Source organism: Dysidea avara, chromosome 5, assembly GCF_963678975.1.
Source record: "Dysidea avara chromosome 5, odDysAvar1.4, whole genome shotgun sequence".
NCBI lineage: Eukaryota > Metazoa > Porifera > Demospongiae > Dictyoceratida > Dysideidae > Dysidea > Dysidea avara.
This window is the reverse complement of record NC_089276.1, coordinates 4,870,974-4,887,883: the sequence shown is the minus strand read 5'-3', so window position 1 is coordinate 4,887,883 and position 16,910 is coordinate 4,870,974. Positions and strand designations below refer to the sequence as shown.

The 16,910-nt window shown below is 38.8% G+C and overlaps 1 protein-coding gene across 1 annotated transcript in view; it reads left to right on the top strand.

Annotated features, from left to right (window-relative positions):
* Positions 1-1,017: 1,017 nt before the first annotated feature.
* LOC136256553 (receptor-type tyrosine-protein phosphatase alpha-like) overlaps positions 1,018-16,910 on the top strand; it is a 39,892-nt gene continuing 23,999 nt past the window's right edge. Inside the window, exons 1-7 of the mRNA XM_066049531.1 lie at positions 1,018-1,147; positions 5,791-5,951; positions 6,239-6,333; positions 7,704-7,821; positions 9,360-9,523; positions 9,742-9,839; positions 9,903-9,990. Coding sequence (XP_065905603.1) covers positions 5,860-5,951; positions 6,239-6,333; positions 7,704-7,821; positions 9,360-9,523; positions 9,742-9,839; positions 9,903-9,990 — 655 coding nt within the window. The 5' untranslated portion in view covers positions 1,018-1,147; positions 5,791-5,859. The remainder of the gene's footprint in view (positions 1,148-5,790; positions 5,952-6,238; positions 6,334-7,703; positions 7,822-9,359; positions 9,524-9,741; positions 9,840-9,902; positions 9,991-16,910) is intronic.

Sequence of the window (16,910 nt, the reverse complement as noted above, 5' to 3'; positions counted from 1 at the left end):
GCACGGTGGGAGGTGGAAGCGTCCATGATCACGATTGGGCACTGTGCAAATAAGGTGAGTGTATGCTTTGTACAAAGAAACCCACGTAGCTGTGCAGGGCTCATCTTCTGTATAGTCTTTTTGTTTTTGTTTTTTTGAGGGGTAGTCAACGCCCATGCAAAACACCGAAATGGTGTACCGGAGGGGTTGCCAACGCCCACGCAAATCACCCAAATGGTGTGTACGAGAGTCCCAATCTTTATGTATTTTAAAAGCATTTAGTGAGATTGCTAACTAGTAACTACCTGTACAGTTGTTGATCTACATCTTGTTTTAGCTATTCGTGATCGATCATTGTCTGCTTTGTTAAACTCACTTTCTCCATTACTTTTACGTGATTTTGGATTTAGGATTTGGTTTCTAAAATATTTGTGTATTTCTGATTAGATTTCTCACATAGTGTACAAGAGTCCCAAGGCATTGGCTACCCCTCGCTTTTTACCAAAAGTCAGTTCATCTCTATTTGACAAAGGTAGTCTGACCATCTAATTATGATATTAGAATCTAAATTAAATTCTTGATCACAGATACACATTTCCCTTGTTGCTATATGTGGTGGACCACAAAATTAACTAATGTAAACAACCCTTACTATACCTTGTAGTGTTTTATTTTTATGTGAATATGTAGTGTAGTGTAGTGTGAGTGTGTGTGTGTGTGTGTGCGCGTGCGTGCGTGCGTGCGTGATAAAGATTTTTTTTTAATTCACCAATTAAAATGTGACCGTTTTTTCCACAGGTTTACATTCTGGAGATCTGCAAACAGCTAACTTGAAAGTTTTATATTGACAATTTTTTTTTTTAATTAATATTTATTTGATTACATGTACAATGGCTATTGACTATTGAAAAGTTGATGAATTAAACATTCACGAAAGGAATGCTTATCCATTGCAACTCGCCCACGCAATACAACGCGCGCTTCACTACTAATTAGTGCTCAGCCGGGGTATGCGACTATTGGATTGAGATAGTGATTTTTATAAAATTATTTGTATCATGTATAACGTTCGTCACGAACGGTATAACTAGCTGAAGTATTCAAGCAAGGAGTGATCTAGCCTTGTATCACCGGAATTAGTTAAAAAGTTCGCGCCTGGATTGTTGGGGTGAGCCAATATTTTCATTGCCAATGGTTTTATGTGTAATGTTAAACCCCCTACTTTGTACCATGAAAAAGGCCGTATTAAGCTGTTGCGTTTTACGTGAAAGTAGATGTCATCTTGGCCATTCCTGCTAGAACCGGGGAAAGGTTTAAAAGTTATCTGACGCTCCATGACAGAGCCTTGAAAACCTGCTTCCAGTGTAGACGGGTGTATCTTGTGAACGAAAAAAATTTTTTTTAAAGTCGCTTAATTGTTTGATATGAGAAACATCATTAAAATAATAATATGAGCATTAATATTATTATAGCATAACACAGCAGCTCAATCTTACAGCATGATAAACAAACCAAAGTATTTATACAGAAAACTACGTCCTAGACATTTAATCGTCTTTGAGCAAGGCCATTTTAACGAAGGCGCAAATTGTGCGTGGGCGGGTAATTCATTACATTCTGTTCGCCGTTTATAACTATCACTGGCAAACTAATGTATATACAATATCAAAGAACGTATATATTTAAACAGTTGCATGATACTTATAGACTGTTTTTTCACTGTCAACCACTTCTTGTGCGTGGGCGACCCAACAGTACATTTTCATACTATAGCTGAATGACATTAAAATATATTGAATTGTTCTGATATGAATGTGTCTTCAGAATGACCCGAAACATTTCCGACGAGGTGATACGAAATTTAAAAAATAAATATTTTAGCAAATTTTCTACTGCCTGCCTCACTGATGCGTTCAGTCAACCATATAGCGGAAAACTGGCTACAGCTACAGCCTTGCTTCTTTGGCGGAAACGCTTCGAATTTTGTAAGAGAAAAACCTTTCACAACATTAAATACCTACAATGTGTATGCTACTGTCTGCAGCTGGCAATGCAGGGCCGGAGGAGGGAGAATTGAGTTGGTCAGGCCATTGACTATAATGTTGAAATTGCTACTATAAACATGCCAATGAGAGGAGTTGCTGCACACTCTGCAAAGTGCAAAGCACGAGCATTCTAGGGGAGTCTGTAGTCTCGCGTGGCCAGACCGCTTTTTTCTCTTTGTCATTGGGTAGGGAGAAAAAAGGTCTGGTGAACAGTTCGAATCCCGCAATCGTCTTTACACGTCACGAGGCTACGTCATAATATGCAACCCATGCGCTTAAACTCCATTATAACAAGAATGCCATAGCACAACAATAAACAAAGACTTAACTTACCTAAAAAGCTAACAACGATTCCATCTATTATCGCCTCAAAGGCAGCTTTAGATGCTGATAGGTTTACAAATACGCGCTTGAAATTGATTGACGCAAGCGGCTACTAGTTGAAAACGCATCACGTTTCTTTGGTTAACACCCCCCAATTATCCGGGGAGTACCAAGACGAGTGTGGGATTCGAACTGTTCCAGACCCTTTTTTCTCCCTACCCAAAGACAAAGAGAAAAAAGCGGCCTGGCCACGCGAGACTAGGGGGGGTCTGGGGGCATGCCCCGGCCACACTCAGATATGCAATTTTAGTGATATTTCACTGCTAGCTAGCTAGCTATATAAATATGCTCAAGCCTATCTGTTGTTCTTCAGACTTTCTATACTCAGGGCCGCCCACAGGGGGGGGGGGCAACTGGGGCATTTTTCCCCGGGTCCCAGCCTGAAAGGGGCCCCAGGAGGCCCCATGAAGGGCCCCTGAATACCTGTTTAAAAGATCGATATACTCTAATAGAGCAGTCAGATCTAAATACTCTAATAGAGCAGTCACAGTATTCTTCAGAGGAGCAGTGTAGCAAGCTTATAGATAAGTTAAGGAGATATGGTTGGTGATGGGTAGTTATTGTCATTGCCAGCAGGTTGTGACCTTTTTTTTTTTTTTTGGTCTTCACCTTACAACTTGGGTCAAGGGCCCCACTTTAACTCTTTGCCCTGGGCCCCTTAATTTCTCTGGGCGGCCCTGTCTATACTATGTATAGCTACTTGTAGACCTGACATACAGGGGACACAGCATGAAACTTGTCGTATGGTTCATTTAGTTATAGCAATTAGAAGTTCAAGGGAGGTCTGGGGGTGCAACCCCAGGAGCTGCAGAATTTTTGCAATTTAAAGGCTTGGAAATGCCTTAAAAATTTAAAATTGATGCTACATTTTAAAGTAAAACTAGGTAGCAATGCAACTTTTCCCCCAAATTGCAGAGGGAACCCATGCAGCATGGCCACCCAGCCTTTAGCTAGGATATAATTAATCGACTAGGCAGTTAGCTGTAGCTATACAGTGAATTCACAAAGCTATAATAAAAAGCTACAAAAATGCAGTATACTGGTTTTTATGAAGTGAACGGATCATCACGTAAATATACTGGTGGACAGTCACGAGACCAACCAGTATTCGAAAATGGCACAATGTGGGTTTGCTCAGTATCTCAACAGGACAAGAGGGTAGTTGAAGAGGAGTGATTTCTGCTCTAAATCTCATCCAGATGGCCTCCATGTAATGTATGGGTGTACAGCTTCTTGCCGCGGAATGAGCCACCTGATTTGTCACTACCAGCCCTTTGCCCAGTAAAAGAAGCCAAGAAAGACAAGCCAAGGAATGCTAATGATTATTTTATGAAGATTGAATTGTGATATAAGTGTGCTGGTTTAGAATCATTTGTTGGAGGCTGTCCAGAGACGTGCTGCACGGTGGGCTTGTGGTAGTCGTTGGAACCCAACCACATGTTCTTGGTCTCTTCCCCATGAAACCTGTTATCAAAAGTTGCATTTACCTCCCTTGTGTTCCAGGCGTGACTATTTATCAGTTTGTACTCTTCAGGACATTCGTCACAATGGTTCCATTCCTTTTCTGAAGTACTGTACTTACAACACGTTGGCTACACGTAGTCATTCTCTTTCTCTTGTACCACCCCTGTCAACAATTAATGCTAGGAGGTATTCTTACTTTGTATGGGTATGTTTTGTCTGGAATCAAGTGCCTATTGATATCTTGGGAATTGCAACCCGTACTGCCTTTCGCCATGCTGCATATAAACACTTCTGTGGCATTTTCTAAGTAATTTATTGTTAATGTTGTATTGCTTTCGTGTATTGGTATTTTGTTGTGTAATGTTGTCTTTGTTTTGTAATGTTGTATTTTGTAGTTATTTTTGTATTCTGGACAGTACCTTGTACAGGCTTACACCTTTTGTACTTGTCCTTCCCGGTCTGTGGTAAATTGATAATAATAATAATCAAAGAAGGCACCTGCCTTACACGTGATAAATGCCAACTGTCAGCACACGTGATACTGTACGTAGAACCTACAATCACTTCTGTACAAAACGATACGAATGCTATGCTGTACTGTAAGGTAATTGCGAGGTACTATACGTGTAGTTTTGTGCTTTAGTTAGGCTGAGACTAAGTAACTACTTGTGTCGTGCATTTTCAATAACATCTATAGAATGTACACAGGTACATGCAGATTCTTTATTCTTTATTATTAATTACTAGGCAGGCAGCACAGCTGGTTTGCCTAGGATGTAAATCACAGAACACGTTACAATCAATAAGTTAAAGTATGTATGTTACAATGTGTATGTTACAATTACTAATAATAAACAGTGCATGTGTTGATTACAATTACTATTCATAATTAATAAGTTACAGCATACAGTACATACATATAATTGCTAGTTATAATCAATCAGTGAGTTATAGTGCATATATTACAATAAAAAGAAAAAAAGAAAAGTTACGATAATATAGTTATACAATTAATAACTTACGTAGTTGATTAGTAAAATTATCTAGAGTAGCAGCTTCGATAGCAGAAATGGGTAGTAAGTTCCAATCACGAAAGGATTTTAGAAAGTAACTATTATGATAATGATTAGTTCTAGCAGTAGGTATATTGAAGTGAAAATAATGTTGAAATCTAGTGAAGGGTGTGGTGGTAGTGGCTGTAATACAGGTAGGTATTTCTAGTGAAACTGAATTGTGTAGTCCTTGGTATAAGATAGAAAGCCTTGAAATTTGTCTTCTAATGTTCAATGCAGATGTGATCGTCCAGATTGCATGAGTGATATAGTTTGAGCTGGTCAGCTAGATGGTTCTCCAGATTATTGGTCCGGCTCGGGCCTGACCAACCGGACCATCTCCTCTGGCCTTGCAATGAGAGACACAAGCGTGAGAGTAAGGCTGGTGGTAGCAACAAAGTCTATGTTTTTGTTGTTTTTGCTGGGAACAACAGTGATCACCTGCTTCAAGAATAGTGCATGTCAAATGTAACTTCAATTGTGCCTTTATGGTCGAAGTGAGTACAATAATTTCTTTTACACGTTAAGTTCAAATAAAGCTACACACAGGCAAGAATATGTGATTGAGCCTAGGAATGTGGGCACATATTGCCTCCTTTTTCAAGTTTTAATGCCTCAACTTTTAACGCATGAAGTCACTGATGTATGTAAGAATAAACACTTTACAATGTGTGTAGTTGATGTGTTGTGTCTAAGCCTGTACTATGTACAGTAGCAGAATTTGTGTCAACATTAATTTATCTATCTAATGGTTTATTATATCCAGTGTGCTATTGTACTCTAACATGCACAATGTACATACACTGTACATACATACACACTGATTTAGTTTACACTCATACATCATTGTGTCCTTTCTATTGTAGCCTCAGCAGTCATCCGAGGTTCCTATAGAAGTGGAGCATTTCTTCTTCACCAGTTAGCCTGATCATGGCATGCCACAGTTTGCTACTGCTTTGATCTCCTTCATCAAGAAAGTCCATGAGAATTATTCATCAAATGGTCTCCCTGTGGTGGTGCGTTGTAGGTTAGTCTGATGTGTTTGTGTGTGTAGTGCAGTGCAGTGCATGTGCATGTGTACACGTGGGTGCATGTATGCATGTGTAGGTGTATGCTCGTGTGGGTATGTGTGTGTATTTGTGCGTAGTATAATGTGCACGCATGCGTGTGTATGTGCATGTACACATACTAACTTCCTCATAGTGGCACCCCTGGGTTCCATGGTATTGGCATTGCAAGCCACAACAACAACAGGGCTTACAGCATGCATACACATTTACTTTACTGCTGTTTACTCCATGTCTTACTGTTTAGCTATTGTCCCTTATCTATCCATCCTCCTGGGGACCTTCTTGCAAAAGACTACAATACAGAGAAGATTATAAATGGAGATGCTGTGTATAGTTTGAGTGTGTACTCTGTGTGTGTGTGTGGTAGTGTAATATGTATGTACGTATGTATTCATTTGTAACAGAACTCTATATTGTGGCTGAATAGAAATGTGTATGAAATGATGTGTGTGATGTTAAATGTTTCTTGGAACACACAAGACTCACGTGATTGATAGATTATATGCATGATTGAAAAATGTTGTATTCACAAGCCACTGGTGAATTTATATAAAGTTTGGCAAATTTCCTTGAAATTCCACAACTTCACCAAATTTTTATCCTTCATATATATAGTATGCTCAAATGGCATTGTAGACATGATTTGTGTTTGTGATTTATTCTCTAGTGCTGGTATGGGTTGTAGTGGTACATACATTACACTGGATACTATCAGGGGCGTACCGAGGGGGGTTTCTAGAGGTTTCAGGAAACCCCTTGGATTTTACACACCACTTGAAACATTAAGAAATTGAAACTTCAGGTTTCCAGAATCTGGATCTATCATGGAACAGGACACATTTTAAATGTTAAATATAATAGTTTGAACATGATAGCAACACCTATAGCATTGTTCTGAATTATGATTTTGGTGAAAAGATCAAGATACTCTAATAGAGCAGTCAGGTAATATAAACTACTCTAATATAACAGTCACTTAGCTGTAATGGAAACTTCTTTTCAACATTTCTGCATACGCCCCTGACTATGTTGCAGTGTATGACAGTGACACAAGATGTTAACATGTATGAGTTTGTGCATAATATGCATATGAAATGAGTCTTCATGGTTCAGACTATTACAACTATGTGTGTGTACATGGGTGTACTGGCCTGGTTACCAGGTTAAATGCTCAGTGATGCTGTTGTTTACAATACTCACATTGCTGCTGTCCACTCAACTATTTAATTGGATACCTGGTATTAACTGGGGAAGCAAATAGTCACTAGGGTCAACAGACTGAACAGTGTTGTAGCTGGAAAGGAAGTGACTGGCTTCAAGGAACAGTTTGATGCATGTATACTTGTACTCTACTGGTAACAGTGCGTACGTAAATTTGTTAACTGTAGTTAATGCAACAAGTTAGTCAAAAGTGGACTGAGGGGGACTGCAAGAAAACATTCACAAGAAAAATTTTGCAAGAAACATTCGTGAATGCATCTAAAATCGCAAAAATCGCGAATGTTTTCTTCCACGAATCATTCCTGTTATACGGTATATCTGTGGGAGAACTTTTAATGCCTTATATCCAGTAGAGTTATTTGACATTGATGTGTACATGAAATATCACAAACTACACATACAGTGCCTCCTCTAAAAGTACAGTACTATTTCTCTAGTGAAGTGCTGTTTTAGTGTCATTTACTGTTGTTCTCTTCTCATTGTCATAGTGGTGGTGATAAACACTGACTCATCATCATCTTCAGCCGGTCCCATCATTGGAGGAGTAGTAACTGGTCTACTGATACTAGTAGTATTACTGTTAGTATTAATACTATTAGCATTGAGGTATGTGACCTTGTGGTGATGTTTGTGTGTGTGTGTGTGTGTGTGTGTGTGTGTGTGTGTGTGTGTGTGTGTGTGTGTGTGTGTGTGTGTGTGTGTGTGTGTGTGTGAAGTTGTATGTGATGGTTAGGGAACAATTAACTGAAGCATTAATTGTCTGAATGTCAAAAATGACTGTTCAATTAGAATATTTGTCAACATTACGATGTGTAATTTTTAACACCCTTCTCTTATAATTAATTTAATAGTCTTGCAAGCCAAGCATTTTCTTCTTGTGTGGGGCATGCATATGGGATGGAGATATTTGTCAAAAACCATCTGGTATTTTGTTGACAAACCATTAAGTGGTGTTGACAAGCACCAGCTGTTTTCATTTGCTCTATCAAAATTTTAGCAGTGCCAACAAAATATAATCAAAGGATACCAGATGTTTTCTGTGCTAGCTTTTCATAGAAATAGACTAGCTTCTAGAGTAGGTGTACTATGGTTAATATGCATGCGCGTATGTTTATACAATTCAGTTTTAAAGGCTTTCTAAAAACATACATGGAAACATATTGCTACACATGTACCATCCCTCTACATATGTTACCTTTAATATAGCCATATTCAATTAGTGTGCACACAAACACATTGATAGGACACCACCCTTGATATTGCATGTACAGTAGGACCTCAATTATCTGAACAGTAGCAGTGATTGTTCTATTAGGGTTTTTGTCACAGGTGTATGTTCTATTAGAATAGTTCAACAGAGCTCTGTATATAAATCAATTGGCTTCATTTATCCGAACAAATTCACTTATCTGAACACTTTTGTGATTCAGCTGGCACACAGGTGTGTTCAGATACTGAAGGCCCTACTGTAGTGTAATTTGTTAGGAAGGCTTGATATCTCCATAAGGGGAATGAGCTGTTGTGTATGAATACTGAAAAAACCTAGTGTCTGAAGATTCCTTTTATGCATAAGCTAAATAGTAGCCACATATTGTACAAATGCATGACCAGTTCTAGGAGCTTTGAAATACTGTCATAACAGAAATTGTGTATGTTCTAATAGAGTATTTAGTGTAGTTTGAATGTTAGACACTACAAAACCAAAACTAAGCCTAGCTTTACAGAAGGCTCTACCAAAGAACTCTCTCCACCCGACCAGAGGTTTTTGCTTATAAAATGAGCACAGTACACTGATAAAACAGTCAAATGCTCTAATAAAACAGTCACTGCATTCAGGTTTCAGCTGCATGTAAATGATTGCCACAACCCCTTGCTCCTACCTCTTGTATGAAATATCCTCAGTGTTACTTGTCAGGTCCTGGATCAGCCACCTCTTTTGATGGAAAATCAACATCTGATGATGCATGCAGTCAAGTGACTAATCTAAGTAGCATTTTGCACAACTAGATTTTAAGAATGAGTATATTTTCTTCTGGTATGCCTTTAAAGTTATAGCATTTTTGTGATTTCATCTTACTGATCCATAGCCTAACTTGAGTTTTGCATATAGATAGAATTGCATACCTGTATTGCTACTTCTCCAGTCATCGTAGGAGTGATAAAGCTCAGGTGGCATCAAGACACCATAGTTCTGCACGAAATGACAACAGCTCATTGTCCAGTAAGAACTCATTGTTATCAAAGAAGAATGGAAGTACAGTACCAGCCTCTCCTGCTGATACACCTATGACACCATTGGATGACAATAGTTAGTATCAGTTGTATTATTAGTGTTTGTGTTTATGTGTGTGGTATGTGTGTTTGTGTGTGTGGTGTGTACTGTATCTCTATGTGTGTGCATAAGTGTGCATGCGACTCTGTGTGTGTTTGTTTGTGTGAGTGTTTGCGTGTGTGTGTGTGTGTGTGTGTACATCCTCTTCTTGGAGTCTTTGTGTGCATCTCCATATATAACATTTTACCATGTAGTGAAGCAGAGAATGGAGCCGATTGCAGTGAGCAAGTTTTCTGCTTACGTTCAAGGAATGCACAAAGATTGTGACTTTAGTTTTGAGACAGAATATGGAGTAAGTTAACAATATCTCATACCAGTGAACTGTATCCATCATGTACCCCCCCCCCCCCTCTAGACCATCAGTGACCAACCAAAGTTCACCTGTGAAGCTGCCATGATGTCAGCTAATGTGGCTAAGAATAGATACCTTAATATCAATCCTTGTGAGTGTATTACCTGTTAATGTGAACACTTTACACCCATGTGTGCAATCTGGACACCTGGTAATGGTCCTAAAGTTTCTTTATAACCAGGACATTGTCAAAGAGTCCATGATATACAGTACAATGTGGTGTGCTTCTCTGTTTGTTTGGTTTAGACCATACCTACAGCTTTGTCCTACTTTGTACAGTATTTATTCAGACTGTTGCTGCTGTTGAAGTCTACTAGCCACAGTAGCAGAGCAGCAGCCACATTGATGTCAGTTAGTTCACAACCTAAACTGCTGGTCTATATACATACGATTGGATGACTGTGTATCTTGAACTTAAAGTACTAAGTTGAAAGGCTCCATAGAAAATACATAAGCTAAACAATTATGCAATTTAATACTCTAATAGAACACACATATATACAGGCTGTACATTTAATACTCTAATTGAACAATCACTTTTAAAACTCATGTCATGTATGGTTCTTACCCAGTGGACTTTCACCCAATACTCTACACTATAATTTTTCTTTTTAAGTTTTACCTTTGAATATATTCTTGTAAGATAAAGCACCATGTTTTTGTGAAAAACTGTCCCTCTGAATTGACCCATTTTTCTGCTGTAGTATGAAATACAAACTTACCAACCGACAAACCTTTGTACTATCATCAAGAATTTACTTAGTACAACATATTAGGTGCCTTTCTATGACACTTAATTTTACTTCACAAGTAAAAGGTATATTGGATTTCAAAGTGGCTGTGTGTATACCATATAAACGCTGTGGTGTTTATTACATTAGTCCATAAAATAGTTGTAACTATTCAAATTTGACCACTCAATGTTTGAAAATGATGTTGAAGCCCTTATTTCCAAATCGATCGTGACACCACTCAAGTGCGAAGGTACGGCAGTTAACCATGTAAATATGGTCTGTTGTGAGAACTAGAAGTGTGGCATGTACAATTGCAAAAAACAAACCCTCACATTACTTACACTGCTTAGGATCATCCGATGGACTACCTCCCCAACCCTTCCTTCCCCTCCCTCTGGTGTTAACAACACTGACTGTTTGTGTCTTGCATGGTGGGTGACTTTGAATGCCCACACTAGTCTTCTGCAGATTACTAGCAGGAGTGCACTGACTTGTAGTACACAAGTATCCCAGTAATGGTTCACTGGGTAGTTGTAACGAAGACAGAAGGACGCCAAGGATCAATCGTTTCGGAGGGATAACTTGCTTCGTTTTGGCTCACATAAGACTGGTAATAATTTAAACAGAGTGTACACTTTTATACATTATATCACGTGCAGATAATGATGACATCATATAATAATGACACACATTACAAGTGTTCAAGTCCTGCTTGCAATAATTATAATTTAGACAACCACTCCTCAGTCTTGACATCCTTCCGGGAGAGCAAATAAAATAGAAGTTGGGTTATCCCTCAAACATTTATGTATTCGTTGTCGGGCGATCAAATGAGCCTTCCTTTTCTTATCATGTTTAGTAGAATATTGTTCCTGGTTATTGATATCATCATTTTCAGTAACATCAGCCTCAGATCTTCTATTGTCCATCATAGTTACCTGTTCATCTGGTTTACTAGGCAATTCCAGTGGATAAAGATGACATATAGCTCTAGCAATCACACCACCACTTGGTAAAAGAACCTCTGCTGATCTAATCTGACCATCACGTCCAGTTATCAACTTCTGAACTTTACCTAGTTTCCAACTACATCTAGGGATGTTATCATCTTTCACCAATACTATGTCATCTATTCTAGGAACTCTTAATGTTGAGTGTCTTGAATTTTTGTGATAGATAGGTAAATTTTCTTGGAGACTCAGTAAATACTCCTCCCTCCAAACCTTCCAAAACAAATCCATATACTTCTGGCCTTTCTTCCAAGTCGTAAACAATTGTGTTGCAGTATCTCTGTTAGGTTGATAATCCTCATCTGTATGATAACTATCTTCTGTGGATGGAAGACCCAGCTTCCTGTTAGTAACCAAAAATGTGACAGTGTCAACGTAAAGCCCGACTGAAAGTCTTTACACATATGTTAGTGGCCTCGAATTAAGTACTGCCTCGATCTCTGTCAGCAAGGTAGCTAGTTGATCCAAAGTAAAATGTTTTCTTCCCAAAGCTTTCCGTAAACATCGCTTAACCATCCCAACTAACCGTTCATAAAGGCCGGGCCAAAGCTGTAGTAAAGCTCCATCTGATACCCTCACTAGAAACATAACTTAACAAGTCCTTGTCTGTAAAAACTCTCCTCCACTGTTGATTTATCACTGTATTTGTAAGCTTGAATTGAGGAGCATTATCTGAAATAATTGAATCAGGCTTTCCTCATTGTGAAATGAATCTTCTCAAACAATTTAGAAACTGCTCAGCCGTCAAACCCAATACCCACTCCAAATGTACAGCTCTAACAGTTAGGCATGTGAATAAACACACCCAAACCTTATGTAACTGACTTCCCTCCTTAACATACACTGGCCCCAAGTAATCAAGTCCAGTAAATTGAAAAGGATCAGATCTAGCCACTCTCTCACAGGGCCAAGGGGGCATCAGTGGCGGCACCTTCGTGTCTACGACAGATCATGCAACATGATAAAACACTTCTTACTGCTACTCGACCCTGAGGTATCCAATACTCCTCACGGATTTGTAAAAGAGTATGTGCAACTCCAGCATGAATCAAGCGTTCATGCACTTCTTTAATCAGTAACCGTGTAAATACTTCATGCCGTGGTAGTAACTTTGGACATTTGAAACTGTCAGTAGTTTCAGCATTTAGAAATCGTCCATAACATCGTAACACTCCATAGACATCTAACTTCAAACCAAGCTGGTGTATCAAACAGTGTTTTCTATCTTTCGCAATAGCAGTCAGTACATCAGCAAACCTTCGCTTCTGTCAGTACATCAGCAAACCTTCGCTTCTGAACAACAGACACCCACAACAATGTTGCTACCTGCAAATCACTTGCCCAAACTGACTGTCCATCAGACAATGAACTCAACACAAAGTACAGTAACTTACACCTCCTTTCAATTGATTCCCTAATCGACTGTGTCAAAGTAAGCCAGATTCTTCTCCTAATAAACTTTAAACAATAAACAGTAACTCTCAAAAGTCTTCTCAAGGAGGAAAACTTCTATTCATCCATTCCACAAATCGAGTTTACATTGTCAACATCATGACTAATGACTGAAGTCATTTCATACAAAGCTCTTGGAACCCCACATTCCAGTTCTTGTAAAATCTCGGGTGTCAGTTGAGGTATACACCATTCTGGCCAGATGTTCTCTCCATCTTTAAGCCATGTAGGCCCATTCCACCATAATTTGGCTTCCTTAACTTCAGACCTCTAGTAGGAAAATCAGCAGGGTTCTGGTCAGATGGTACATATCGAAAAATAACATCAGATTCCTTTAACACTTCTTTCACTCTATTCTCAACAAAGGTGGGCAACGGCTTGTTGGTTTTTAACCAATGTAAAACACATGTTGAATCTGTCCACAAAATCCGTCTCAATGATGGCAATTTCAACTCTCTAGCAACAAAATTTGCTGTTCGTATTCCAATGTTAACAGCGAGTAACTCCAGTCTAGGAAGTGTAATATTTCCTTTCATCTTATGGGTACCCTTTGAAACCAATCTCATCTTTGAAAAGATAAGGTTTACCTTGACAGAACCCTGTTTCTCCACACGAAGATACACTGCAGCTGCATAAGATTTCATTGATGCATCACAAAACACAAGCAGCTTATACCGTTCAGTAGTGTCCACATTGGCAACACATCTCTTTATCTTAAGAGTAGACAGCAGTCTCAATTCAGTCAATATTTCATTCCATCTCTTACATAACTCTTCTGACAAAGGCTCATCCCATGACACACTCTCCATCCACAGTACTTGAAGAAACACCTTTCCATAAAATGTTACCGGAGTAACAAGACCCAATGGATCAAAAACCTTAGCCACTACTTTCAATACCTCCCTTTTTGTAGGAATGACATCCGAATTACTAAAATTAACTCCTCCAACTTGTAGGTTATCTTCTTTGTAATTCCATGGCATGCCAAAGGTCTTAACAACACTTCCTTTGACAACTTCAGTCTCCGGTAACAAACTAAGGAATTCAGATGAATTGGAGATCCACTCCCTTATATTCATAGATGCCTTTCTAAAAATGTTCTTTGACTCGAAATAAATCCTGTGAGCTTCTTTCACAGTACCAGCTCCAAGTAGGACATTATCAACATAGATGTTCTCACTAATCTGTGAAGCAACAGGTGTGCCAATCGTCTTCAAATGATACTTGATTGTGCCTCCCAACAAAAAGGGACTACAAATAATTCCAAACGGAACTCGACAAAATCGGTAAACATCCAGATTTTCTTCAACCACTTCTAAGCTTTGTAAGTTCTTAAACCAGAGGAACCTTGTTACATCTCTGTCCATCTCCTGGATACCAACCTGCAAAAAGGCTTTCTCGATGTCAGCAAGCATGACAATTGGCTGGATCCTAAAACAAAGCAGGATACCACACAAGTCTGGTAATAACACAGGGCCTCTGTGAAGACACTCATTTAAACTCTTCTCTCCCCTCCTTGCTTTGGCTGAAGCATCATATACAATACGCAGTTTGGTTGTACTCTTAGCTGGTGTCATCACTGGATGATGAGGAAGATAATGGCATTGTTGACTTGTCCTTGTATCAGTAGTGACCTTCTCCACTATTCCTTGCTTAACTTGACTAGAAATAACTTCGTCATATTTCTCAAGTAGATTTCTATCCTTCTGAAAACGTCTTGCCAAAGATCTAAGTCTACCAACTGCAATATCCAAGTTTTCAGAAATATCCAAGTTCTCATATTTCCATGGCCACCGTATCTGATACCTACCATCCTCAAAACAAATTGAGGAATTAAATCTTTCAAGAGCTTTATCATCATCAGTTATGTCCAATGGATCACTGATTCCAATTGTTTCCAATCTCCAAAAGTCCTCAATACAAGCAACTGAATCATCAGAACATGAAACCATACTCATTTCCGGTAACATCTTATTAACCTCTGTCATCACAAGACAACTTGAAACATGTTGTTGACAACTTCTGATACTGTACTTTCCTGTAAGAATATATCCTATCTTTGAGGATATCAAAAACAATCCTGATGGAAGTGTCAACTTCTCAGTACCCAAGATGGTCCAAAAATAATCAGATCCTATTAAGAGGTCAACATTCACTGGCTCTACATCCTTGGGAACAGTGTTAGCCATTTTCTCTGGAGAAATTGATAGCAAAAACTCTAGATCTGATGGCTGTATTGGGCCCCTTTGTATTGGGCCTATAATCTTATTTATCACATAGCATGAAGTGGTAAACATGAATTGTTTTTAGTTATCACATTAAAGTGGACAACAAAGGTGTTTACCTGCTGAGGTGTCCTTGCAGCAAAGGTCGATATAGTCAGTAACTCCTCACGATCACAAGTTAACTTCGACTTCTTAGCCAGCTGGTCAGTTATGATGGTACGATGACTTGCACTATCTAACAAAACTTTTGCCATAATGGTTGCTGATCCATCTGCTGTCTGAACAGGAACAACTGCTGTCTGTAACAAGACTTTTTCTCCAGAAGCAATTAAAGCTTGATCAGTGCCTACACTTGCATTAAGAGTTTCAGTAGGCTTATCTTGACTCCCCTCTGTTACTACATTACCAACATCATGGTCAGGAACAACATTCTTTCTCACTTCACCATCACCAAATCTTTGTGGGCATATAGCTCGATTATGGTGTTGTTTTTTCCCACAATAATAACAACCATATCTCTGATGTGATGAACAATCAGTAAATGTGTATCCAACCTTAAAACAAAGAAAACAACGACCCTGAGTTATCAGTTTTTGCTTACATTCAGCAAGTGTTTTAGCTCTGTCACATTCATCATTAAAGTGATCACCTCTGCAGAACACACAACTAGGACTTCTACCTCTTCTCTGTACATTAGTAGTAAAAGTGTCAACAGATGCTTGATTCAATAACTGCTTACCACCTCTGGACAAGGATTGACTCTCCTTTTGTCCTCCTTCATGTCTTACAGGTCGATAATCATAATTCCTTCCTTTGGCATTAGCCACTCTTCGATAAGCATTCTCTTGAACAATCACATATCGACTCAATAACTTTCTCAATATGTCCATTGTCCATTCTTCATCACATTGTTTTGTGCTTTCCAACTTTAAAATGACTTCCAAAGGGAACTTGCTCAAAATCTGGTAAACCAGCATCCTCTGATTGTCAACTGTCTCACCTTGTGACTCCAACTGTCTTAATATTCTCTCAATATTATTGTGAGTGTACTGAATGTCACTGAACTTGCACGAAGAGGTTGGAAGATTCTGTAATTTGGCATAAAGCACTTCAACTATTGATTTCTTACTTCCAAATCTCTCCTTTAAAAGTTTGAGTGCTACATCATAGTTCTCATCAGTTACAGAGATGCCTGAAATTGCAACAAAGGCAACACCTCGGAGAGTTCCTTTGAGATAACTGAACTTTGACACATTTGGTATCTTCTGCTTATGAACGGATGAATGAAAAATATCCCAAAATTCTGGCCACTTTAACAAATTTCCATCAAATATCAGCAAATGCAACTTCGGAAGATGTACTGATAATTGTGGATTGTTTACTGTAAAGGTATCACCTGATGAAGAAGAGGTCAAGGTCGCAGCTTGTACTTCCCATGTAGTTGCATGGTCAATTATAGGTTGAAGGTTAGTTTGTGTTGAGGTGAGCATTTTCTGGTAGTTGGCTTGTTCTCTCTTCCTTGAGATTAATGTTACTCTTGCTTTCAATCTGGATATCACTTCATTGGCGGCAAACATGAGTTCAATAATT